Source organism: Pithys albifrons, chromosome 1 (assembly GCF_047495875.1).
Source record: "Pithys albifrons albifrons isolate INPA30051 chromosome 1, PitAlb_v1, whole genome shotgun sequence".
In the NCBI taxonomy this organism is placed as follows: domain Eukaryota; kingdom Metazoa; phylum Chordata; class Aves; order Passeriformes; family Thamnophilidae; genus Pithys; species Pithys albifrons.
This window is the reverse complement of record NC_092458.1, coordinates 61,506,952-61,534,141: the sequence shown is the minus strand read 5'-3', so window position 1 is coordinate 61,534,141 and position 27,190 is coordinate 61,506,952. Positions and strand designations below refer to the sequence as shown.

At 38.5% G+C, this 27,190-nt stretch overlaps 1 protein-coding gene across 2 annotated transcripts in view; it reads left to right on the top strand.

The window, feature by feature from the left end:
- Positions 1–7,894: 7,894 nt before the first annotated feature.
- Positions 7,895–27,190, top strand: part of LOC139670493 (complement C4-A-like) — a 44,723-nt gene continuing 25,427 nt past the window's right edge. The window contains exons 1-19 of one of the 2 annotated variants that reach the window (XM_071552296.1): positions 7,895–8,036; positions 8,909–9,101; positions 10,071–10,251; positions 10,904–10,974; positions 11,268–11,353; positions 12,030–12,112; positions 13,253–13,340; positions 15,520–15,625; positions 15,827–15,950; positions 17,911–18,026; positions 18,737–18,910; positions 19,614–19,805; positions 22,111–22,302; positions 23,585–23,734; positions 24,145–24,271; positions 24,636–24,707; positions 25,683–25,883; positions 26,764–26,875; positions 27,103–27,173. In XM_071552296.1, coding sequence (XP_071408397.1) covers positions 7,972–8,036; positions 8,909–9,101; positions 10,071–10,251; positions 10,904–10,974; positions 11,268–11,353; positions 12,030–12,112; positions 13,253–13,340; positions 15,520–15,625; positions 15,827–15,950; positions 17,911–18,026; positions 18,737–18,910; positions 19,614–19,805; positions 22,111–22,302; positions 23,585–23,734; positions 24,145–24,271; positions 24,636–24,707; positions 25,683–25,883; positions 26,764–26,875; positions 27,103–27,173 — 2,404 coding nt within the window. In that variant the 5' untranslated portion in view covers positions 7,895–7,971. The remainder of the gene's footprint in view (positions 8,037–8,908; positions 9,102–10,070; positions 10,252–10,903; positions 10,975–11,267; positions 11,354–12,029; positions 12,113–13,252; positions 13,341–15,519; positions 15,626–15,826; positions 15,951–17,910; positions 18,027–18,736; positions 18,911–19,613; positions 19,806–22,110; positions 22,303–23,584; positions 23,735–24,144; positions 24,272–24,635; positions 24,708–25,682; positions 25,884–26,763; positions 26,876–27,102; positions 27,174–27,190) is intronic. The other variant, XM_071552305.1, reaches the window with a different exon arrangement.

The following is a 27,190-nucleotide window of genomic DNA, read 5'->3' as shown; positions in this document are numbered from 1 at the left end:
TTTTTAAAACCCACTAGCTGTATTGATGAATCTTGGATCCACAGCTCACCTATGAGCAGCCTGCACTGCACCTGAGGGTGTGGGAATCCAGAGCTGGCCCCCTTTATCCCTAGGACCAGTCTGGGAGGTGGAGAAGGGTCTCAGAAAGCAGGACTGGCAATTTCACAGTCCTTCCTGGTTGCTCCCACGGTGGAGAGCACAGTTGCCCACTGGATGGCACCAGGACTCCGTATGTATATGCACCCTCCCCTTCAGCCTCACTGACTGTCCCATCCATCACTGGGCTAAGTGATGCTTTTCAAACAGACACAGCAAAAATTTGGAAGCAAAATGATAGGGGAAAATTACAGATGTAAAAGCTATGCTTGAAGATGCAGGATGCTGCCAGGGCTAATATTTTTAAAAGGGCAAGTGATTTTTATGGTATGTTACTGAGATAGGAATATTCTACTGAGTTCTTTATATTCCTATCCATACAAGCTGCTACTTCTGAATAATCACATAGAGAATAACTTGAGGTGTAGAATACACTTTTTCTAAGCATAGCATAGAGGGAAACATTATTGTTTTTATAATTACCTTGTTCAAAATCTTCCTTGCAGCTTCAAGCTACAGTAACAGCAATATGTAGATGCTGCAGGTTGTGCAGATTCTGGCTTCAAGATTCTATGTTTTAAAGTATGCGACCCAGGTCAGGGGCATTGATACACAGTGAGAGAGCACTCTTTTGTATCTCAGTGGAGAATACGTGCAGAAAACTTATGGCAGATATTTATACAATAATGTACAAGTAAGTGCTGTTAATACTCTTCTCCACAGCCACTGAAGCTGGGCTTGCTGCCTAAATGTACATCTGCAGTGTACTTACTGAAGCCAAGAAACTTTACAGAAGTCACCAAATAAAGGGGAGGTGTTTGGAAATCTAGTAATCCATTACATTATGTTGTAATTCATAATGATCTCAGATGACTGTTCATTTATTGATTTGTCACTGCTCATGCAGAAATGTAAAAGCTCAAGAAACAGGAGCAGCCCCAAATTTAAAAAACTACTGCTGGTGGCAGCAAAGAATGAGAAAAGCCTTCAAGGAAAAGCATAGCAGCCCAAGACTGAGATGCTTGGTAAGGGCCAGCCTTGGCAGCCCTGTGCTGGGTATAACCCTGAGGAGGAGCCAGTGGGCTCCAAGTGCAGGACTAGATGGTGTCCAAGCCCAGGAACAGCCTAAGTAAGCAGGGAATTAGACGACAGATCTGGGCTTCTGTCTGAGGCTTAGAGTGTCATGGGCATCAGCTCTTTCAAACCTGTTCATTATTTCTTCTACCTCACTGATCCAGAGACAGATACCACTGGCACAACCAGTGTAGGTAGAAGAAGGAAAGCTAAGACTGATGCCCAGATATAGATGGTACCAGCTGCCAAACCACTCTAGCCCCAGACCCTAAAGAGGGGAGAGCAGAGATACAGCCCCAGTCTTGGTGTTCACAGCAGGGTTGCAGGTTGGGCTGCTGTCTGAAGTGGCAGCAGGATTCTGCTGGGACCACACCAGAGGTGTTTTTAGACCACATCCTGATGTGAATGAATATTCATCTACCTCAAATCTGAGCATGAATGGCCTGGAACTGTGTTGCATATCATAAGAATAAACACACTGTGGTTTAACTCGTGGTCAACAGCTAAGCACCAGGTAGCTGCTCACTCATTCCCCCTGCATTAGGATAAAGGAGAGAATTGGAAGAATAAAAATGAGACAGTTGGAAGAAAATGGCCATCATTCCAAACATCTCTTCTTTCCTTCTTCCCCCAGCTTTATATACTGGGCATGATACCATATGGTATGAAGTGGAATATCACTTTGGTCAGTTGGGATCAGCTGTCCTGGTTGTCTCCCCTCCTAACAGCTTGTACTCCCAAAGCCCACACACTGGTGGGTGGTGTGAGAACCAGAAAAGACCTTGTCACTGTGTAAGCACTGCTCAGTAGTAACTAAAAGATCCCTGTTATCAACAGTATTTTCATCTCAAATCCAAAACACAACCCCGTACCAGCTACTCTGAAGAAATTACCTCTATCCCAGCCAAAACCAGCACATCATCACAGGATGTGTAGTCACATATTAGCAAGGGCAGATTATGTTCCTTCCAAGATGTGTTGACTAAATAAATGAAAATATCTTTTGTGTTCTTGTTTTGTTACTGTTTCACCTTTTTTTCTGTAGGTAGATTATAACGTAAACTGTAAATCTGGGCAGGATGTGTCTGGCCCAAGTACCATCAGCAGGGCTTTGGAGACATGCAGTCTGTCCTCCTCTGAAGGCATAAATATTACCCTCTGCATTTAAGCCACTGAAAGGGCATCTGAGCTGAATTCTTTTGTGTCATATTTCTGGAGATGATTTTCTGTAAAACTGGGTTAGCAAGAGGGAAGATTCCTGAGCTGCATCTTCCATTTCCTCCTATATCTGTGCCTGACAGTACAAAGAGGCACATTATTCATTCAAATAGCTGCCTAAGAAGCTGAGGGTTGCAAAGAGTCAGAGCTCCATGGCAGAAAGAAGACAGAAGATATGTCACCTGAATAACTGTCCCACTGAGCTGCTACAAGTCATCCAGACTTTACCCCTTTGTACCAGGACAGCAGATGCCCTGCCTGCCACATGGAGAGATGCCGCAGCTCCTGACACTGAAACATGCTGTCAGTGAGCAGCTTCTCCTTTAAAATAAAAGCACGACTCTTCTGGCACTTGTATCCTGCCTCCTTTCCTCCTTTCTCTTTGTATTTCATACTTGAACACTAAAACCAAGGGATTAAAAAAACTAGGACAGTTTCTGATCTGCCAGTGGAGCTGACCTCAATTTGCCTGAGTGTGATGGATGTGGGAGCTGACCCTTCTGCCACGTTTGGGAGAGGAGATACTTCCTGGTGTCTCATGCTCCTCCAAGTTACTGGGTGAAGTGAATGTTTTGGATTTAATTTGCAGAGCAGAACATGGCAGGATGCCAGTGGCAGATAGGTACGTGGCTAGCTGTGGCTGTACATGGTATGGGATTTCTTTTCTCCTTTGGTATGCTTGTGAAACATTTTCTAGTATAATTGTGCAATCATCTGAAACCTTAGAGTGTCTCCCCTTTGCAAGTCAGGAAATGCAAGGAATGAGGGTCAGTAAAAGTGATAGATTACTTCTGTAAATTTTTTCTGTGCAAAAGACCAGTTTTCCTTGATTTCACAATATGCCTCCAAATCCACAGAACAAGATGTGTAACATTTTTTCTTATTCTTCTCAGCTACTTAAAATTTTGGCTTTTGCCATGTACATGTTCAAGATGCCTTTTGCTTTTTTTAACTTATTCTTACATTTTGCTGATAGGAAAAAGAGAAGGAAAGAATTCCATAAAGAGATAATTATGTTCATTACAGTCCAGATGAATGGAGAAGTTGGGAAAGACCAAATTATTTGAAATACATTAATTTTAGTAGATAATTTTTGTTTGTTACAGTTGGCAAAAAGGAAAAATTAGGGTTTCTTTGGATTTCATCATGAAATTGAAAGGGAAAAAAAACAAACAGAAAGGATGGATTTGAGAACAAGAGTGTGGACAGAGTGTCAGGATGTTTGAGTACAATGGCAGTACTCCAAATACCCTGTATTGTTTAGGCCAAGTTGTTTTATTCCTCATTTCCAGCAGCTCTGTGCTTTCTCCTGGAGTGAGAGAGTCACTTTCATGCTCAGATATCTCTTCCCCTCCTGGCCATGACCAGTTAAATTGCTTTTTCAGCAAGGCTCTAGCTGGTATATTTACTAAATTTGACCTACATTTCTTAAAGGTGCCAAAAGCACTGAGGTTCTGAAAAGGGTAGTTTACAAAAAAGCTAGGATGCATTATTACAGTTGGGTGAAATATTATGTCAGTAGTGTAATGCAATTATTTCTTGACCTAAAAGAATCCCATAGTCTTACATAGGTCACTTTTGCAACATAATAAGTTTCCAGAAGCAGTGCTGGTTTTGTACATCTTTCTTCTCTTCACAAATCCAGGGGATTTGGGGGGTTTTTATTAGTTTGGGGGTTTTTTGACACTGTTTTAAGAAAATCATAGAAATTAGCTTACCCATTCAGAGAATGAGGGAGAAATGAGGGAGAAACTTCGAAAAAAATAAGGCTGGTTGCTTAATCCCCCTGAAATCCAGTCTCCTCAGCAAGAGCAGAAAAATTGCATAGATATATTGGTTTTCCTCTTTTAAATGGATGATTTTTTTCAGTAGATACATTTAGGAGCACTAAATACATAACATTTTAGGATTTTTTTTTCGTGGCAACTACATTCTAGTTTAACTTTTTAATTCATTACCTTGATTTTGATAAGAAGAAACAATATAGTTTCAATCTACAATTTCAATTTACATTGACACTAAAGAGAAGCTATCCTGCTGTTAAGAGAAACTTTGCAGATTAGACCCACACTTCATGGTCTGTTGTTGAAAAAAGGATTTCAAAACCTAATTTTCTGAAATGTCAGAACTAAAATATTGCCTTTGTGTTTGTCACAGCTCTCTGGGGCTTGGCAAAGAGGATGTCACCACAGTGCTTATTTCTAAAATGTGCTTTGTGAAGTTGTCCTTTGTACCCTTCTGCCAGGCAGAGGTGAAAGAGCACAGGGCGAAAGTGAAAGAAGAGTTTGGTTTTGTTAGTATTTAGACTGATTAAGGGGGAAAAGGCTTTGAGAAGCTCTTCAAGCCAAAGAACAAAAACTACTGCTGGAGCTCAAAACACTGTGAAATCCTACAAAGTTCAGCTGAAGCTACTGAAAGGGGAGAGAGAGCATCTACTCAAACTGAGGCAATTCTGTCACCCCACATTTGGGATTCACCTGTTCCTTCTTACACATATATCAATCCCAGGGTGTGCTTTCCATTCACTGTACGGGACTGTGGGTCAGCTGAAGGATCAATAGGTGAAAAGTGGCCAATGAGTAAATAGGAAAGGACTTTGCCTTTAGGAAAAAATAGGCATAGGAGTTATTTTAGAGGGAGTGTTCTGTGTTCTCACTTTCATGAATGTGCTAAAGACCTTCAACCAAGATTGTTTTATCTTATTTAGTTTCATTTTGTTTCATTATATTTTAATGTGACTTTGGACTGGAATATTTTACCCTGTGCTAGAAATCAAAATATAAAGAATCTGTGTTACTAGAAAACCAGTGCAACAATCATTTTGTACAAGCATAGAGACAAACCAATTAAGCATAAGGAATTTTAAGTCTCACTATATAAATGGGTATATATAAGCTCGCTCTTTTGTGTTTGTGAGAAAAAAATTCTAGTTAATTGAAGTTACTGGATTATATTTTGGAAAACAAAACAAACCAAAAGAAACAAACAAAAGAAACCCCTCCACCTTTATTAAGAATCAGAACACCTCCTTAAATTCAAGTGTAATACATTTATGCAGCATAGTCCTATGGATAGCTGTCATGTAGTCATATATAATTATTCACTTAAGGAAGAAAAAGGGCAAATCCAATTAAAAAACACGTGAAAACAAAAAATCCCCATAGTTTTTCAAAGGTCCTCTTTAAAAAATGATCTGTGCAAACGTCTGACCGTGAGTTCATTCATGGCTATTTGTATAGCTGTGCAAATAGAACTCAATCCCTTACAAACAAGCCAGCCCATCTCCTCCCCTCTGATAAAGACAGACACAGAGCAAAATTTTTATGTGATCTCACAGTGAAAAGACTTCTTTCCTGTGGCTATGAGAGTAGGAAATTCATGCTGGTTGTGTTAGTCTTCTTCAAATTGTTGACCTTTCAGTTGGGAGAACTTCCTATGTGTTTCTCAAGGAATGGGCGTTGATCTTGCAGATTTTATTTCATTTCTTCTTCTATATTTGTCCAGAGAAAAGCAAAGAACCCACTTATAGTTGTTTCTTGTCCTGTTTTAGTGACAAGTGTTGCTCAGTGATTGCACCAGCTCTCACTTTGGTTGGCAGCAGTGCAGGATGTGGCAGCAGTGCAGGATGTAGCAGCAGAACTGTCCCTGAAAATGGCAGGAGCCTTATGCTCCACAGCCACTGCTGCTCTTAATTAACTCCCCCATTATCTCTGCAAGAGTGAGAAGTTCTTATTTTACCATCTACAGGTTTAACAAGCCTCTTTTATGCTCACTGTGGAGAGCATAAACCCTGTTCCCAAGAGGACTTCTTGTTCCACATGTCTTTGCTCTGAACACAGACCAGCTTCATAGTGGAAATCTCTACTCTTCCCTGCCACCTCAGTTTGAGAGGCCAGAAGCCCTGAGGAAAATGGTGGGATTTTTGCATGGAAATAAATCAGTTTCATGAGTGAATAACTGCAAAGGGAACTAGAGGCTAGACAGGGAGGTCAGAGTGAAAATAACTTTGTTCTTAATGGTTCTGAAGTCTGAACTCCTGTAAAGATCTCCCAGAGAAGCATGGATTTGGACCCTGAGGACCCACTGCTAGTACTCCTCAACATCTTCCTCCCTCCTGCCACCAGAAGTGAGAGAGGAAACCAGAAGAGGAAGGGTGACAGACATTTGACTATCTTTTAGGAAAAAAGTTATTCCTAGAGCAAGTAAAACAGCTTTTTCTGATGTGACTTTGTAGCCAAAGTTTTGCTGCTACTGCTGCTGGCCCTTTGTGACCACCAATGGACAGAATACTTGCCATTTGTTTTTGTCTCAGAGGGAGGTACCGCCCTTGTGTCATACCCACTATAAAATAGGAACTGGTTTGTTGACGAGTTCTTCTCTTTCCCTACTTCCTTATCTTGAAAAGCAAGACAAGAGGTGTCACTTAGGCAAGTGGTGGGGTGAAGTGAAGGTCCCTTCACCCTCACAGTATTACATGACTATGGGCAGGGAGCCCTTGCTGTGAGCATGAATTCACCTTACAAACAGTGGAGTGCTGATTTAAGGTATCCATTGTTAATAATTAAAGACACAGACTTACATGTAGTGTACTAAAGGGCAATTTATCACCAGAACCAAGGGGATAGCCATGTGATCATTTCTGGGTTTTGACCTGCCTGTAAATCTGATGGGCATGTTTCCATTCTCATGAGTCAACAAAATTGTGTTTGGAAGACAACAATCCAGTAAAAGTTTGCAAAAACGAGACGTGATGAAGGTTCCAGTTTGTTCTTTCATTAGCCTTTAATCAAAACATTCCTGTACAAACAGTTATTCCTCAGACAGTTTTTTAACCCTGTTCATTAGTATCCTACATTTTAAGACCTTGTGTCTCTGACAGTCTGAAATGCCTTCAGGTCATGAGTCATCTTATATGTTTACACTAAAATGAGACTAATTAACCTCTGGAAAAGCCCACTGCCTTGAGCATATAGGAAAACTGGCCAGAGTAGCTCAGATAGAACCATCAGTTTTATTTCCACTGAAGTTAAAGCAGATTAATGCCTTCAAGCACTACAGTTTGAAATGGAATTGTACAAGTGGATTTCCAGCACAGTTCCTTTTGTGCTGTATAAACCAGAAGGAGCTTTCTCTCACTTGGCTGGATCGCAGAAACACATGGGGTTAAGTAATGGCATAGAGAAGGGACTGCTCCCTTGCAATTGTCCCCAGTTAAAAATGCTTTACAGCCGCTCTTTTAGCCACACTGTCTTGTTTGATTTTGTGATGTCTTTGCAGTGAAAACCTCTCTGCACATGGCTTTTAGTTTCTGTCATGCAAAAATGTGAAGCTGTGAAGAACATGGTTGAATAATCAAAGGTAAGACTGTGGCTTAGTCCATAATGCCTGTCTTCAGGGCATTAATCTGCACATCACCAGCATGCCCATCATTATTGGTTGCACAGTTTTGCAAGTTATTAATAAATAACCAGGATAAGTAACATTCTTTGCTGCAATGTGCCATCAGCCTATTTCTTTCAGCCTGCACCTAAATTGATAGTGGCTCTTGGTACTTCTGTTTTGCAGATATTGTAGAGTTTTCCAATGGAAAGGCTGGTATTGTTGATGAGCTGTTGTTTGCTGTTGTCCGATTCACAAAAAGCACCATCGTAAGTACATTTTATTATCAATTCTTCAATCCTAACAAATCCCTGGAAAGAGAAAGCAGGAAATATTCTCTCTCTTGATAGAGAAGCAAGCCAGTTTCTTGGACCACTAAAAATTTGCATAACCTTTAATAAGGGGTAAAAGCTTAAAACTGCCCTTTTAAGGTACTTTTAAGTGAAGATATCTACATTTTAAAGGTCACAAAATTAATTAATAAGAAATACCAGAGCAGAGTTAAGAATAAAGGAGAGTAATAAAGAGAAAAAAAGTCCAAACAGCTTAACATCCAACTCAGCCCTTCCTAGGGCTATGATCTTACCTTCTGTGGTCTCTCATTTCCAACATTTCACAAACAATTGTAGTGAAGGTCAGCGACTTGTAACACCATACATGCAGTTGTATAGGAAATTAATAACTCCTGACATATTAAAGCATAAGCTGTCATAATTTAGGCGCTAGTAAATAAAGATCCATAACTTTGTGGCATTAAATGTGCATTTATGAATATATATTCATTGTCTTTCAATGCATGGCCCCATTTTTTTTTCAGAAATTTGAGTTTATAAAACTTTCTCTGAGTTAAACCAGGCTATAAATTGCACTGGTACTCCCTGGGACATATTGCAAATTTTTTTCTCTCCCACATATAGGGACTGATGTTTTGTAGAACTTAAATATGATGGTTCAGAATTTGGGGATCAGTTGGAGAGAAACTGTCCTCTTTAAACATCTACTCTGACTAACAAGTGCAATGGATTAGGTGATCTCCACAAGACCCAAGCTCAGCTATTCTGTGTATCTTTTTTTGTTTAAAATTCGTGCTGGCTAGACAATCATTGACCATACTGGACGATCTTTTTCTCTCTTGTTTTAGATTTCTTATAACTGCCCCAAACGTGATACATTTGGGCACACATGAGACAATAACAATTCAAGTCCATGGAGCACAGAGTCCTGTGCAAGTTACTGCATACTTCAAAGATGAAACGAAAAATCAGCTCCTATCAGAGAGAATCATCTTTAACCTTAACCAAAATAATGACTACCAAGAGATGAAAAAAATAATGGTGAGTCTGCCATCATAGTGATGTAATTTTTTTACTTTAGTTATAAAAAGCATGTAATTTGTACTAGGAATAGGTTGGAACAGAGACAATGCTGATTCCTAGAGACACAAGACATAACACCAATTCCAGTGATAGCAGCACCCTATTCACCCAACCAGCCAATAAAACAATGGTTAATGTCATTTCAGTGGTATTGTGGGTGCACTTTTGTGCACAAATAACAAGCTCAAAATTTTGTCACATGATGGTAAATGAAGTTTAATTTAAAAATATTGAATTGTTTTATCACTGTTGTTCTGCATCACTTAAACTGTGACTGCATTCATATCTTTGTCTTATTACAGGAGCAGCCTTTAAAAATTTGCAGTGTCTCAGACCAAAGCCTGTGTTACTTCTGCAGACTTTCAAGTGGATTAATTCTTTGCATCATTTGCTTCTGGCATGATTCTTTGAAGTCTTGCAGGATTTAGTTCAGTAACACTAGTTTGGGCTATTTTGTTGGAAAACAGTGCACACCAAGATTCAGTTTAGTGCTGGTTGGTTACTCTCAAAACTAACAGCTGAGCTCTCAAATCAGTTTCCTGTTGAGGGTGATGTTTAGAAGCATCATATTAAACTGCATGAAGCACCAATCTCATAGACAAGGTTTTAGCATAATAGGGATTACATAGTAACTAGAACTCAACAAGCATGTAGACTGAAGAAAAGTCACTGGGCTTGAGTTAATGCCATTGGCCAGAAGAATGTGTATTTCTGTGACAGCAAATGAAGGATTAGAAAGTATTTATACTTTTAAAGTAATATTCAGCTAGTAAGAAAGCTGTAACCCCTGTTGATAAAGGTATAATTAAGAATTTTCTGTTGAATGGTGCTAATAAAATTATTTAAGTACTTCAGCTGTTTTGAAGCCTCAGCTATATGACCTCAAAGTTAACAGGCTCCTCTCTGACTCCCTTTTGTTCTCTTCAGGTCAAGCCAGGGACTCTGCAACAGAACCTTTTCAAGAAGAGTAATCTGCCCTATGTTCTGCTGGTCGCTGAAAGCAGGGAACTCCCTAAGACCATTCACAGCACTCGCATCCTCCTGTCCTCCAAGAAAGGCTACATTTTTATTCAGACAGATAAGCCTATATACACACAAAGTTCAAAAGGTTAAAATACAAATTCTGCATTTCATGTGTTGAATATAGATGTCACAAATGGATGATTGCAAGAAGTAACAGTGACTTGATCCTTCCTGCAGACAGGGCTTCTGCAGGGTCTGCACTGCACGTTGCAGCATCTCTTGTGGAAATGCCACTGGAGTCAAAGAGTCATTCTAATGAGAACCAGACCAAATCTTCTCCTTTGTGTTCAAAAAGCTTAATGATGACTTTCCTTTGACAAACAAATTTCTGAGAAACCTGAAAAAAACCCAAACACATATTGGTTCCCCTTGCAACACTGGCTATAAGTATCTCTTTAAGACCACAGCTGATTTGTTACCTAACAATTTCATCAAGTAACAAAAGAGGGCAGTAAAAAGAGTTCTCGGCTTTGGTTTCAGGCCTCGATTGCAGAAGGAATACAAAAGTGAGTGAACCCCCCTGAGTAATTTTCAGAATTTTCTTCAAAAATTATCTGATCAAGTAACATGCAAAGCCAGTGGGAGAATGCAATTCTGTTTTGAAATTTCTCAGACTTCTTTTCATTAAAAGAAACTTTTTAATCCTAATTTCAGTAACTCAGTTTACAGCTTATAATAATTACTATCTATAAAGGCCAGGAAAAAATATGAATGCTATTTATTCTTCTATTAAACAGTAAGATACAGGATCTTTATTCTGGACAATGCTATGAGGCCAACAGATGACACGGTTACAGTTGCTGTGCTGGTAAGTATGCAAAAGCCCTGTTGATGAGAGCTTCTTCAGCAGTATGGAAAACTTGCACAAAAGATCCAAGAGCAAAACTATAGCTATGACTCCTCTCACTGCTTACGCATAGTGACATAAGTCTAGCCATTTTTAGCTCAGTAGAGTGGAGGGAAATATGTCATGTGAATATTAAAGTAGAAAAGTAAGAAAAGCATTTTCTCTTACATAGGACTGCTATACAAACTTGAGCTTTTGGATGTAAATGTTTGACACCTGGTGCATAATTATGTTTGCTTGTTCTCTCTCAACAGAATGCAAAAGGAATGGTGGTTAAAAAGTCAGACCGGAAAATAAAAGCAGTGGTCAGTGAACACTTTGAAATACCTGACATTGCTGAGTACGTTACTCCTGTGCCTTGTGCATGAAACCCTGTAGATTAGATTTTTAACTGCTAAATTGCTAGAATTACCTTTCAAAATTGTCGTTCCCTCTCTGGTTACTATCTTCTTGCCTTTAAGCACCTCATCCTGGAGAGATGAATCCACAATTTAATGTTAACATGCTGTAATTAGCAACATGTATCCTGAAAGGAACAATTTAATAAACTACTTAAATATCTGCTCAAATGTATGGCTTCATTCAAGAGAGCCTTAGTTTGCAAAGTGTCATTAATTATCTCTTAGTTATTAAATAATAAGCATTTCAAACAGGCTTTTGCTTAATGCTCAGTGTGTTCTTGCACTCTAGGTTGATTTTGATATCACAGTAAGGATAAACTATAGGAAATGTTTGATGAGTTCTCTATTTCTGAGGACTTTTCAGAAGTAATATGTGTTACATGTGGTTTGCAAGTATATTATCTTCTACTTCCTCATGCAGTTATTTAAAGTGTTTCCTAGGACATTTGGAAATATGTTGCTGGCTCCTTCCAGTGAAGAGAAACCTTTTAAAAATTAGTTTGGGATGAGATCAAGGTTAGGAAAATATTAGTGTTTAGTGATAATTTATATACTGGCATCATAAAATATCTAAGGAATGTTAATTAACTATTTTCTGCTGAATCTGAACTTTAGGCCAGGAACTTGGAAAATCAAAGCCTGGTTTCATCAACATGAAATGTCTAATGTTTCCGCTGAATTTGAAGTTAAGAAATATGGTAAGAGAATATTAAGTTTGTGTTTTAAATATAAGAAGTTACCCCTGTGTGTTAAAAGATATACTGCAGTGATTAAACCTGGCTGTGGTCAGGTACTAAGGACAAGTTCCACAGTGTTTCAGTGCATCATTACTCTCTCTGATGCACAGAAGGAAAACTCTGGTTTTGTGTGTCTTCCACTTACATTTTAAAGAGGAAACACTTTTGGTTCTATACAGTTTTAGTAACTTTTTTAACATATTTTTAACATTTTTCACATAACATTATAAGGGCTCTCCTGCTGCAGAAAAAAAAAATTAGGTGAGCGTCATTTTAAAGTCATTGCAATTCTGCTGAAGTTTCCAGCAAAGACTAGGATGAAAAAAAACAGATATAAAAAAAACACCCCAAAAAAACAAAAACCCTGCCCATTTGCTCTCAGTAGAATTCAGTCTAGAAGTCTATTAGTTTTTCCTATACTCATAGATTTTTTTTAGGAACAATAAGGGCACTGTGGAAAAAGCAAAAAGGTAAAAATTTAACAATTTGGAATAAGAAATGGCTTGATTTATTTGCACTGAACTTACACCTTCTTTTAAATTTCACTGTGGCCTTGTTGTTTTTCTGGGGTTTTTTTCTTAAAGACAAAAAACCTCAGGACTGTATGAAAATCTCACTTTAACAAAACTCATTTTGCCTCAGCTAGCAGATGTAACAGAATAGTGGAGACTCTACAAACACCTGCATGCAGGAACACATTAACTACATCTACAGCAGCAAATGTTTTGGCTTTAGAGGAGCAAATTCAGAGTGACATAGCTGATGCTGAGGATCCTATGTCCACACTCAATCCATTTCAGGGTGGGTTTACTTGAGAGTGCTTCTAGTCCAGGGCACTTAATGCCTGGTAGCAGTTGGAGTTTATCTTTTGGCTTAATTTCATTGTGAATAAATGAATTTTTGGTGCTCAAAGACTGTTCCACTATGTTAAGCAAAGCAGAACAAGGGAAGATGATTAAATTTGCTTCAGAAGTGCACGCTGATTCAAACTAAAACATTGCCTCAGTGCAGCTGCATCCTCTCAGTGGGTGTTGCTACATGCCAGGAGTTTAAGGTATGTTTGAAATTCTCATTCACCTTTTACCTTCTTTTTTCATGCAGAACTTCCATCTTTTGAAGTCAAACTCATCCCACTTCAGCCATACTACCACATCTGGAATGAAAGCTTTGTGTTTGATATCGAGGCAAAGTAGGTGTGCTCAAAGCTAGACTGTTTCAGGAGGCAGATAAGTAGATTGTGAACTTTGCAGCTGCTTCCTTTTTTTAGTTTTCTTTTCTTTTTTTTTTCTTTTTTTTTTTTCCATTAACTGTTAACCCACTTCTGGCTTTACTTGAATCTGACTAATCTTATTTACTCTCTGTTTCCACTACTGACTTGACACATCAGTGTAAAATTCTGTCTGGGTCCAAGTCATGGTGATCAACCTGAAACAAGATTTTCTGAATATTTTAGTTTGCTACTAAAGGTGGCTATTTAGCATCCTTCTCTGTGTTGTTCAGTAAGGTTCCAGGCAAACTGATCACCTGCTTTTATTTATACTCTTTGGTTTAAATATTTAGAAATATTCTAAATCCTAACATGTAGAAAGGTTCTAAACATTTAGAAATGTTCTAATGCGCTATTTAAAGTCATTCAAGTATAGATGGATTCAAGTTTGAGTATGTTATTTTTTTGAAGCCGAGTGAAGTTTGTAAGTAATGAGCTAGTGCTTGTTTGAGAGTAATGATCTTAAGCAGAAATGTTTCCAAGCAAACAAATACAGTTGATCAGTGGAGTTTCCATGACCATCACTACACACATCACTGCATAGTAGTGTGACACTAGTCTGGATAAGACATGGCTACAAAGCTCTCAGATGGGCCAGATCATAAGGCAGGGCTCAATGGAAAATAAGACTTGTACACTCCGTCCTTGAACATGCTGGTCCTTCCTTTCCCCAGCACACCTTTAGAGAGCAGACAGAATCCTGTATCCACCTCTTTCTACTTGGTTGAACAAACACAACTCTTCTAATCTCAATTCTAATCACCTTCAATTGTTTGTTTGGTTCTAATTACTAGCTTTAGTCATGATTGCTTGATCCTTTGATATGAAGTGATATTAAATCACTGGCTTTAATATTTTAATCCTTTCTAAAGTTGTCTCTATGCTATTGCAGCACTTAATTTTGAGTTTACGAACTTCATATATATTTCACTTATCATTAACACCATAATTATTTAAGGAGAAAAATTGGGGCTTAATAACTGGATACCATTCTTTTCTCGATTGGAAAATGTCCTAGTGGTGCTGCCTGACTTTTACCAAAATCAACATACGGAATTTCTGATAATTGAACTTATTTCTCTGAACTGGCCATGCATGTAATGAAGTTACTTGGTATATTGACTATTTTTTCCCACAGTTATTAGTTCTGGCATTTAATGCATTTTTCATAAGAACTGTCACTCTGTTGCTTTCATTGGTATTGGTCAGTGCTGCTGATCAGGTCAGTTTGAAAGAGGCTTTGCTTAAACAAAAATAAGCCATTGCAGAACTGAGATGAAGCCGGATTTCCCCAAGCAAGAGACAACACCATGGCCATGATAGGTCTCATGTAGCACATTATATGCTGTGCTGCAGGAGGATGTCATCTGCCAGGGTTTCCTTGAGTAAGGAGCCAGGTGCGACAACATGCCCTACATGCCCTTTCCTCTCTCTCCATGGCCTATATAGAATGTTCAGAGGTGTTCTGGCCAGATACCCTGGCAAATACTTCAATTACAAGAGGACCTTCTGGTACACTGCCCAAATCTGTAGGAGAGATGTGGGGTAGAGGGTGTCTTCTCTATCCAATGCAGGTATTAAAATATCAGCTGGTAGGATCTGTCTCTGTAGGTCTTCAGAGGTACCAAATACTTCATATCAGTTCCTGAGATGATTCTATGGTCCTTTATTTTAAAAGCTCTACTAATGAGGTCTATTAGAAAGAAATTAACTGTTCATCCAAGTTAAATAAACTGGATACCTCCCTTGCTTCCCTCTGAAGGGGATGAGTTGTATGAGACCTCACTGTGGAACTAAAGTGCTCATTAATTTGTTAAAATAAAAAAAGGAATTTTAATCAGTCTCCTGCAAATTTTGTCAGATGGTGTCTTGATGTGATTCCATCAATGTTTTTTACTTCATATATATATTTGCATTTGAAATCACCAGTCAGTAAGAGTCTTCATGTTGGAGTGGGACTAATCTTTGTTTTCAGGTTATTAGATAAAGATAGCATGCCTACAAATATTCCAGTTTTATTTCAGCATAAAATGATTAGTCTGGTTTATGCTTGTTTTTATTGAGATAATTATCCATTTCCACACTTTTCTTCCTTCCAAAGACACTCTTATGGGAAAGAGATTCAAGGCGCTGCATATGTGCGGTTTGGCATAATTAATGAAAATGAAAACAAAGTGTTTATTCCAGGACTGGAGCAACAGCTTTCAGTAAGTATTCAGTGGAACTGTTCGGATTTATCATACCTAGCTGAATATTGTCACAAATTCTAGAAACTGAGAACCTGTACTACCATAGTAATGATATAAGCAACACTTTTTTATTTCTAATGGCAACAAACCAGTAAAGGCTTGTCACTTTCTTAGTTTATTTGACTTTGTTTTGTTTGTTTTTTTTCATTTTTGTTTTAGATTAAAAATGGAAAAGTAAGAGTTACTTTAAGTACACCACTTTTGGAAGAGAAACTAAGAAAGAGTATTTCCACTCTGGAAGGTTTTCATTTATATGTTGCTGTTACCACTGTAGAAACTGCAAGTGAGTACACTATGGCTTAGCAGATACAGTCTGTAATATTTACATTGATTTTTCTCTAGTGTAATCCTTCATGTGGGAAATCTTGTCCCACTGGGTCAATCTTTGCTGCAAGGTTTGTTCATGCTATAGTGCCTGACAGTCTCTCTCATCTGACCCCCTTCTATACAAAAAGTTAACATCTTATCTGAACCCAAATGTTCAGTACCACTTTAAATGTGCATTGAGGTCCTGTGTGGTCTTGCATTGCTGCTCCAGAAGTGCTCAGGTCTCCTGTAACTACTGTCCTATAGGGTGTGTCCCATATGAAATACCCCTGTGAGAATATATGAGATACCTTAGTCCCTCTGAAGCGGTAATAGACACATGTATGAATGGAAATAAATTACTCCCCATGAGATCTTGTTTGTTCACTTGCCCTAGCCACATCTACTCCTTCCATACATAGAAAGTTAATAGTTGCAGTTGATAGCTTGCTTTGTAGCTCAGCTGCCTAAGCTGTTAAGTTAAAAGTGAGGCTTATGCATTTAGATCCACAGTGTGATGCAGATGAAGATCTAGACCTTGGGAATCCTGTTTGTCCTCTTATGTCTTCCCACAATTTTATCAGACTGTGGTACTTGGCATAGGTACAAGTACAATATAGTCCAAATTTGGTCTTGCTGTTTGTCTGGGACATAAGCCTGGAACATGCCTATCCAGGGTTTCTAGTGGCACTTTTCCTGTTTTCCTAGAGGACAGATCAGTGGCATGGCAGAGCTAACCTCTGAAGCCGAACCTGTGACAAAGCTGACCTTTCCAATATGGACAAGGTTTTTCTTGTTCTTCACGGAAAACTGATCCCCTTTATATTATATATCTGAAAGTAAACTATCTAGTCAGAGCTCAGGCACATTGTGTAGTTAGTATAGAGAATGGATGAGTTAAACTGCACTCCAGAGGTGTATATTCCCAATGGCTATAGATGGACTCTAGATACTTAGCTTAGAATTACAAAAATTCTATAAATTCCTAAAAAACCTATACATTAAATAGAGTTCCTTAGAATCCTAAATTAAGATAAATGCATTGCATCTGTGCAATTCTTTAGTGTAACCTACTATAGGTACTAGCATGAATTATTGCCACAATATTTATGGCAAGAGCAAAAGGGGTTGGAAGAACAACTGTTACCACACCATCATGTTGGGCACAAGAGCTCCTGGTGAGACATGGTCTCAACCACACTGTGCACACTGTCTCTTTCTGCCACAGGCTGGCTACATTCACGCTTATGTACTTGCTAGGCTTGATACTAATTATATGTATGACAGAGCAAATGTGGTGGGCTTTACTGACACCTCTCAACCTTAGAGTGTTAAAGTGGAAAATAAGGGTGTTGAAATATGTTTCTAAATGCATTTAGTTTAAAATCAGTTGTGTAACTAGTTTCATTAGATATAGTTATGGGTAGTGGTGTAATTAGAGGTTACCTAGAAGTATTACTGTTTTAACCAGAAGAATCTCAGATGGAAAGCAGTTGTTCAAAGCTGCAAGTCGCAGATGACATTAGGTAATATTAACTCTCACCAGAAGTTGAAAATTTAAAAAAAAAAACCTTCAGAAAATTAGAGATCTAAGGTCCTAAAACCCCTACTGATTCTAAGTTCTATGTTGGACTTTGATGGAACCTTCCCCCAGGAATGAAGCCCCAGCATCTCAGAAAGGGAGGTGCATGGGTGCGTTGGCTCCTGTGGCAGAATGCCCTTTGTTTCCAGGTACCTTGTTCCAACTGGTGTATTAGAGAGGAAATTTTATTCATCCTCTTCTAAAAACTGAAGTTCTTTCATAGGGATCATATTTCACTTTTCTTTATATACACTGCTAAAAATGAAATTAATCTTGAAAACAGAAATTATGGATGGTAATGTGCAAGTACGTAGTTATTGACTCCATAGCAACACATACTCTTTGGTATTAACAGGTGGTGAGATTAGGGAAGAGGAACTCAGCAACGTGAAGTTTGTGAAATCTCCTTACGCTGTTGATCTGTCTAACACCAAAAAGTATTTTGTGCCTGGAGCCCCCTTCTCTGTTGTGGTATGTAGTATTTAGCCAACTGTATCTGTTTGCTTCTATAGCAGTGCATTTATATCTGCCCCCTTTCCTTTTCTGATCCACTGGGAGCTCTACAGGACAGAGACCTTCAGAAACAGGTCCAACACAGGCCTACAGTTCATGTGTTGTCTGGTTTGTCTTGTTTCTGTAGACTCAGAGACTGAGCAGCAAGAAAATGCTAGTTTTCTGCTCTGGAAGTCAATGTGTACTGTTGCCCTACAAGGATTTATAAAACAGTAGTCTCCTCACTTCCATATAAAAATATTCAAATAATACTGTATTAAGTTGCTCCCTTGCCAAATTAGAATTCTGAAGACTAAACCAGCATATAACCTCTTTAAAAATGCATTTAAGTTTTGGCTGATTTAATGTCACACCTTCAAATTTTTCTACAGAGTTTTCTGCAACAAGTTAAAGTAATAAATTTACCTTGTAATAGTTAAAGACAAATATCTCTGTGATCAGCTTAGACCAGATAGATGCCAAGTGAATGTCTTGGGCAGCTTTAATCCTTATTCACAGATTTTTACCTTAGTTGGAGTCCAGCTACTCTCAAAGCTCAAATTTTTTAACATTAGTGTGTACAGTTTTGCATTTCTTTTCAGTTTATGAGAGGAATTGCTTCTTATTTGTGAGCCTTTTTTAAACCCAGGATTTTCTTTATGTAACAGACAAACATTTTTTTCCTATAGGCATCTGTCAGTTTGGTTGATGGTTCTCCCGCTGGCTCTCTACCTGTTACTGCTACTGTTACCTTGCCTGGAAAATCCCCAATGAAGAAGACTGTATTCTCTGATGAAGGAGGCCTAATCCCCTTTACATTTGACATCCCCAGAGATGCTCAAAGGCTTGAAATAATGGTAAAGAAAACCCAGATGTGCATATTTAAAAGTGTACCACCAAGAAGAACTCAGAAGACATTCTTACCAATGACAGTGAAGATGATAAGTTTTCATTCAATTATCACAGAGGGTGAAACATGATTTCTTACATCATCTGCAGAGCTTTGTCCACATTGTGCAAGATATGTTAAGGAGACTCTAGTGCATCACAGCCTTGGCAATACATGCAGTGGTTATAGTGGTACTTTTTTTGGTTCACATGTGCATTTTCCTGGCATGAAGGACAGAAATTGGACTGTAAGAACTATCACCATGCAAAGTGACAGAAAAATATGAAAAGAAGGTGAAGGAAAAGGTCCTGAGCAATCCACAGAGTAGGCTACATCTGTCCACTCAGTGGGTTCAATTAAGTGCACAATATAAAGTGGAAAACACTTATCTGAGTACAAAATCACTTGAGTCATTTCGAGCCTTTGATTTGCATTTAGAAGAGCCAAGGATGAAAAGCATGAAACTAAAATACATCAAGAGACAAAATGGGGTGAGAGAATAAAATAAGTAAGATCCTGGGGTTTGGTGCCAGGTTCTGCTAATGAGTTCTCAGTAATGATTCATCTAACTTCACAGCATTTTCCAATAATCCGGCAAGATGTGAATTAATGGTGACACTATATACTTTCTCCTGTGGGACACTTGACTCACTCTTTTTCTTCCCTGACAAGTAAAGGCTGAAGAGGGAAAAGAAAAATTAGAATCACCTGAAGCCAGTCTCAAAGCTGAAAGATACCAGTCTGCTTCCCCAAACTACCTCAGCATCAGCATCCCACATACTGTTGTGGCTCCTGGTGATACCTTACGTGTCACCTTGAATGACGTTCATCAGTCTGGCAGTGGAAAGATTGACTATTTCTATTATATGGTAACCAGAATAGTATCATATTAGTAATTTCTTTTAGGAATTATACAACCCAGATTATTTATCTAGTTATCAATACATAGGAAAATAGAGGGGGTCCAGAAAAGGGCAAGTGAGACGATCAGCCTTCTGGTACAGCTGACCCACCAAGAGAGGCTGAGGGAAGTGGGCTTGTTTAGTTTGGTGAAGAGATTAAGAGTGAGTTACTAGCAGCTTAAAATTCCTTGAATAGGAATTACAGACATAATAAGCGGCAAACTTTCAAACTTAGAGACAAAATTTCCTAGGTAGTGCCATGTAATATAGCAAGGGAACAGGCTGAAAACTGTGGGCTGGAAGGTTCATTTTGGAAAAATCTCTTCACTAGGGATGAATGCAGTATTAGAATAGGTTCCCGAGAAAGTTTCTATCCTTCATAAAAATTCAACACTCAAGCTAGAGTAAACCACTTCTGACCTGATCTTACACTGGTCATGTTTCATGTTAGAGCAGGCAGTTGGACAGGAGATCTCCATAGGTCCCTTCCAGAAACTATTTCTGTGATTCTATTATTTTTATGTATTTATATATATTGGGGGAGCATGTAATACACAAATCTTTTTAATTTTTTCTCCTGAAAAAGAACACATAAATACAAATTTTAATCTGTGGTTTCTGATACAGTCTAAAGCAATTAGATCCATATGGAGTAATGTTCATCTGCATAACGATATGGATATTTTTGAAAGAACTGACAGCCTTGAAAGCTGAAATCCTTGGCAGATAACTACTATAATACCCATGACAGATCTTGTTCTTTCACACTTTTTCCACTTTGTATTCTTTCCTCATAGTATTATTTTTATTGGTCTGAATACCATAAATACTTTTTTTCCTCAAGCTATTACAGAACTGCCCACCTTGTTATCTATATACATAAGGTTCTGTCCCTGCAACTAGAAAACCCAGTCCTATTCCAGGGGACCTTGAATATATCAGAAAATGTCTTTTATGGTTAACTATTTTTTTTTCCAATGGCTCCATATTACCTGCTTTTGATGTGTGTTAACTCATAGGTCAGTGTTATCTCTGACAAAGATTGCCATGAATGATACTGAAGGCATTGGCTACTATGGCCCAAAATAACATCCTACAACTGAAAAGCAGATCTGCAGATACAAAAGTGAGGAAACTATCTTGCTCAGCCTGAGGTCAGGAATGCACAGTATTTGTTTTACTGAAGGAGACGAATGCATTCATGGGTAAAATCTGGGAATGATCTTTTGCATGTGAAACTTGTTCAATCCCCTTCTCCCTCTCTTCCTTTGAATTTCCTTTAACAACTTAAATTTCCCAAGATGATCAACACCATGGACACACGTTCCCATTTATTTTTGATCAGGCTCTGATATATTGTAATATTTGTATCCCTAGGAGTGAAGTTTAGGTTTGTGGGTTATTCTTCATTGGATGACTCAGCACAGGGGTGGAATTAGTGCTACCAGGCTCTGGGAAGGCAATAGTGCTGGGCAGGCAACGTGTGTTGGAGAGGTGGTGGGAGATGCTGCTAGAGCAGAGCAGTGAGGCTCTGTCCTGAACTTTGGTCGTCTAAATGAAGGCAGCAAGGATTTCAGACCAGGCTGCAACACGTCTGTTTCTTCCTAAAGCCCATTCACTGTGTGTTTAGGAAAGCTTCATGTGCTTTGCACGGGGAAGAGCACTATCAGTCCTGCCACTGTGTCTGTTTTTCATTCAACTGACAACCCACAAATATAATTAACATAACAAGGAAAGAAAAGAAAAAATTAAAAGCTATTCCATGATACTTTACCCTGAATAATATTTTTTGGGCATAACCTCCTACTCCAATCCTTTCACACCATCAGATTCAGTACTGATTACAGATTAAATAAAGCTGATATCCTCCTGGGAGTGATGGCCAGTCATTCTACAAGACAAAGATAAGACTACCAACTAGGTATCCTTTTTCAAGCTTTAAGGTTGAGTGGAGGCTGGCAGATCTGTGTTCAAACCTGGGCCACAACACCAGTGCAGCAGAGGCTAACCATCACACTCCTCCAGGCTACTGGTATACACGATAGAATTGAAACTGTTAAGTGCCAGCTGTTAGCAGAGAATATATTTTAAACAGAAATTGCCTCACAATTATATATATTTACAGGCACACACACACATATACATATATACACACATATATATATACACATATACATATATATATATATGCAAAATTATGCAACATAATGCCCATTCTAGGGTGTATTCACAGTATCACACTATTTGATTTCTGTTTGTTTCTGCCTTTCAGGTTGTGGCGAAGGGACAAGCTGAGCTTTTGGGAAGGGTCCCATCCTCAAACAAAATAATAAACCTTAAAATCACAGAGAAGATGGTGCCTGCCTTTCGCTTTTTAGCTTACTACTTCATTGCGAACGAGGGCCATCAAGACATTGTTGCTGACTCTGTATGGGTGGACGTTATGGATGTCTGTGAAGGAAAGGTACTTTCACACTCATAGCTTCAGTTATTGTTTTGCAAACTGAAAACAAAAACATGGGGTACCAGCAGAGCAAGTGCAGACCTGGGATTAAAAAGTGAAAGACGTAATTTTTATTGAAAAAAGGGAGTCATCAGGATTTATGCTGAAAGGTGTAGCTCAGAAAGGCTCCCAGGAGAGATGGCAGAGATACCCTTGTTCCACTGGCCAGGTTGTGCCTCAAAGAGATGAAAAATATTGTTTTGTATAGATCTATCCCCCTCTGTGAATGTTTATATATTAGAAATCCACAAGGAAACACTGTTAGAATTGTTGAGGGGCAGAATCTCTTTATAACTTGGTCTTTTTGTAGTGAAGTATGTCACATGAAAGAAAGTGAAGCCATTTATTGAGAAAAAAATATGAATTCAAGGTAGTTTTTAAAGTTTTTTCATTTATTTTAGAAGTAATTTTCTGAGATTTGGTAGAATCTCAAAAGCACTTTAAAAATTAATTTACATTATCAAATGAAATGTGAATAAAATAGGAGTCCCTCTAAGCCATTCTTTCATATTCCCCTCCCTCCTCCTCCTCCTTCTCGGGACCATAAGGTAAAATGAAAAAAGCAAGGTGTGAGAATTTTTCCCAGTGCCATGAAACATAGCTGCTGAAAAATGTCAGCTGTCTGAAATGATTTTTTCCAATGAAAATGTTGGTTTTGGAAGAAGAATGTGATAGTCCACTGGGGAAAAAAAAAAACTTTCAAGAAAAACTATCCATCTCTAACACACAAAACAATTCTATTCCCTTCCAAACCACAGAACTGTCTACATCAGAACCAGACCTGAGTTTACCCAGTAATGTTAAAAAATTCAAGTGTGCAATAGAAAGCAGGTAGTATTATTACAGACTGGTTTAAGTCAGTTAATTTTGTACAGTGACTAGTCTTTTCCCATATTTCACAGCAATTTTGTTTCCACTGAAAAATAACAAAACTATGTTGTAGACTCTAATTCAGCAAATCCCTTACACATACATCTACTTCCCATTGGTGTTTATGTGTCATTGAAAGTCAGCCTCCAGTATTCTGCAAGACACCTCTCTTAATTCCTGAGGATTTCCTTCAGTGGGAAATATCTGCACCCATATCTTCCAAAACTCAGGATCCCAGGCAGAAGCCCCGTGAAATAGGAACATCCCCCAGCCTCTGACTGCTGACAGACACAGCTGACAGTATTCCTGGCCCAAAGAGTCTTCACTTTTTATTAACAAATCTGATATTTTTGTTTCAATCTTTTTTATTTAGATTAAAGTGAGAACAAAACAAGACACGTATGAACCAACAGACCTCATCAATTTACAGATTGAAGTGGACCATGTGGGAAAAGTTGCCTTAGCTGTGGTTGATAAAGCAGTTTTTATTTTGAATAAGAAAAATAAGCTTACAGCCAAAAAAGTAAGATATTTGTAAAAAGAAAATATTGTATCTACTAGTCAAGCATAATTTTCCATGATTAAGGAGAGCATCAAAATGTAATTAATGGCTATTAATTGTTTCAACACAGATTTGCTCTGCTTGAAAATGGTTTTTCTTTTCCAATTTATCATCTACTTTAGATGAATGGTATGTTTAAATTGGGACTTTCCATACTATGGCAGACAAGTCTGTAAATCAAAAAAGCATTGCTTGAAAGCACTCCCAAAGTAAAACATCCCTCAGCTTTAGTCTCGGTTTCCAAATGCAGTTTGTCCCACCAGTTTGTCTTGCTTCTGCAAATCAAAGGCTACAAGAATTTTTCTAATGTATATATATATCAAAACCTTTTACAAGCATTTACAGTACGTCTGTGCTATTTTATTTGGCAGGTATTTAATGCCATGAATTCATATGATCTTGGATGTTCTGCAGGTGGTGGTGCAAATAGTGTTCAAGTTTTTACTGATGTTGGTCTGGCTTTTTTATCAGATACAATTCAATCCAGCATTCGGGAGGGTAAGTACAGTCTGTCCTTTACTTTACATGGTTATATAAGTCCCCCATAGGTCTGACCAAACTGATTGCTTAAAAACCAGAAACATTTTATTGTGATGTTATAAAATCACCTTTGTCACTGGATTTTTCTTCTTCTGCTCTTCCACTGGATGCTGGCAGCCCAGATAGCCCAGATGGCAGCTGCTGGTGCTTTGGTGACCACCTCAGCTGGGGCAGGCATGAGTTGGCCAGTGCTGGAAAGTAACTCATCAAACTGTGGTTCTTCTGTGAATCAGATGAGTCTTAAGATGGGTCCTCATGAATGACGTGATCAGGCTGTTCCTATCATCTTATCATGACAAGCTCTTCTGTTCTGCCTTCCCAGGATATAAATGCCTCCACAGTACCATAAGGCAGAAGAGATCTTTGGATTTTCAGAAGAAAATGTCAGGAATTGGTAATGCCTGCTCATCTGTATGGCCTGAAAGGCTTAGCAGGGGAAGCAAAGGGATCTGGCTGGGATTTAGAGGGCAAGAAATGATGGCATAGTAAAGGATATCAAGATAATCTTAGTCCTAGTTCCTGTGTTAAGTGACATAAACTAACACAACTATTTATACTATTCAGTTTGACCTGGTGTATCATTCATCAAAACAGCTCAAAAAAAAAAAAAAAACCAAACCCAAAACAAAATCAAAATAAAACAAAAAAAAACCCCTCATCAAACTGAAGGAAAAAAAAACCCACAAACCAAAAAATAAACTAAACAAAACAAAAAGCATGCCCCAAGAGTGGCTGCAAATGGAAATTAATTCACCACTTTACAATCTCAAGTGTGAAGTACTTCAATTAAATGAGATGTCATGTATCAGTCATGACTTTGAGGCTTTCCAAAATTATTTGTATGGCCAGAAAATGTTTCATATACCCTAATTTTTTTCTTGATATTTTGCTTTGAAGTTGTGCTAATTTTGGTACTTCGTGCGCTGATTAAGAGAAGTGTTGGTATAATATGTGGTCTAAACTGGAAAAAAAAATCACAAATTTGACATTTCCTTGCCAGAAGACTCAACAGCTTGAAGCTGGGATTTTCCTTACTTTTGAAATCAGGCTTATTCTTCAAGAAGGAAAACACTGCCATGGCTATTTCATTATAATATCTAATTCCAGCCTGCCAAGGAGGTGATTTTATTTCACAGTCTGATTGTAAAGAGAAAGCTTAGAACAGAATACCTAGGATGCCATAGGGCCTGTGCATTCCTCCTGTGTTTGTGCACTGTTTTTAGGATGGAAAACAGGTCCCTGCTGAAGCTTGAATGTTGCGATAGAAACTAATGTCAATGGCAAAGAATAACAGGAGTGACCATAATGAACACCTTTACACTTATTGCTACTCACACAGCACTAATTCTGGGCTTTAAATGTATTGCAGCCAGCAGATACCAAAACACCGACCTACAGAAATGCTGTCAAGATGGAATGAGATTAAATCCCATGAGATTTCCTTGTGCAAAAAGACTAACAAAGGTGTCTGGCTCCCGTGAATGCAGGAACGCATTCCAAGACTGCTGTGAGAAAGCTGCAGCCCTCAGGAAGGAGGCGAAGCGGAGGAACAGAGTGGGCTTGGCACGGCGTAAAGAACAGTGGCATAAACCTGCCACAACTTTTACCATTTGTGTGGTGGCAAGGGGGCATTCAGTGCTATGGGTCTGGGGAGGGAATTTTCACATTAGCATTGCAGAGGGCCCAGGTATAGTGCAGCACCCACACAGCATTTCATCTTCACACCTGCACACTGGGAGGGTGGGAGTTCGAAAATTTCTTGGAGTGAGAAAAGGCAGGAATCACCTTAGCCACTGCTGGCCCAAGGACACTCTTGTAGAGGAGCTATTGGCCCCTGCCCATACACCAGGGAGGCCACAGACAGTGGAGGAGAAGGGGGTGGTTTGTGTTAAGAGCTTTAAGTGTTCTCAAATTCATGACTGTTTTATTATTGCTACTACTGTTGTTAACACTTGAGTACCTTCATAACACCTGATCATGAGAAGTGTCCACTTTATCCAGGAAAAATTTTGTCTTTCTTCCTTTTTTCTCACCAAAGTCTATGTCTAACATGTTTACATGTTACCTCTTGTTATAAAAGAAAATATTTTGCATAGAAAAGCCCTCTTTCTAAGTGCAATTTCTGCTACAATTTCTCACAGATTTCTCCTTTCATTCTCTTCCAAAAATATGGGACCAGGAGAATATCTTTGCTCTGCATTATTTAAGGAGAATGATTTGTCATTTGGTAGCATGTAGTTATTGAAATGGGAAAAATGAATTATACTTTATTCATTGACAAGATTTTGTTAGTGCTTCTCCTTTTTCAACTTTTTTGTTTAATGTAGAAGATGAAACAAAGTCTTTTCATTCAGAGCATTTTTCATGCTCTGACAAGCAGACTCCCTGAAAGACAGTGTAAGGGTGGTATGCAAAGGCTCACAGACAGAAACTCCTCTGCTGTTTTGCAGAATACAGTGACCATGAAGAATTCTTTGATGAAACTTCTGTCACCTTGCGTAGTTATTTTCCTGAGAGCTGGTGGTGGCATTTTGAAGAAGTGGAAAACCCTGGAATCCATAGGTACTGTATTACCTGATTAGGTGAGTGTGTCTAAATTTGTGCAGTAAAAAATATATAAATATCAGCTTTACATGTTATTGGATGCAGTGAACTTCAGAATATTTGCAAGTACTTGGTTTCCACAACTGATGGAGTATGTTTTACCCTTACACCACTCAAACTTCAGCAAATGCCGATGTTTGCATTTTATACATCCTTCCTAATGCATTTTATTTTGTGTTTCTTAGTGTAGAAAACTTTGCTCCTGACTCTATAACTACCTGGGAAGTTCAGGCAATAAGCATATCTCCAGAAAAAGGTATAAGTATTGGGTAT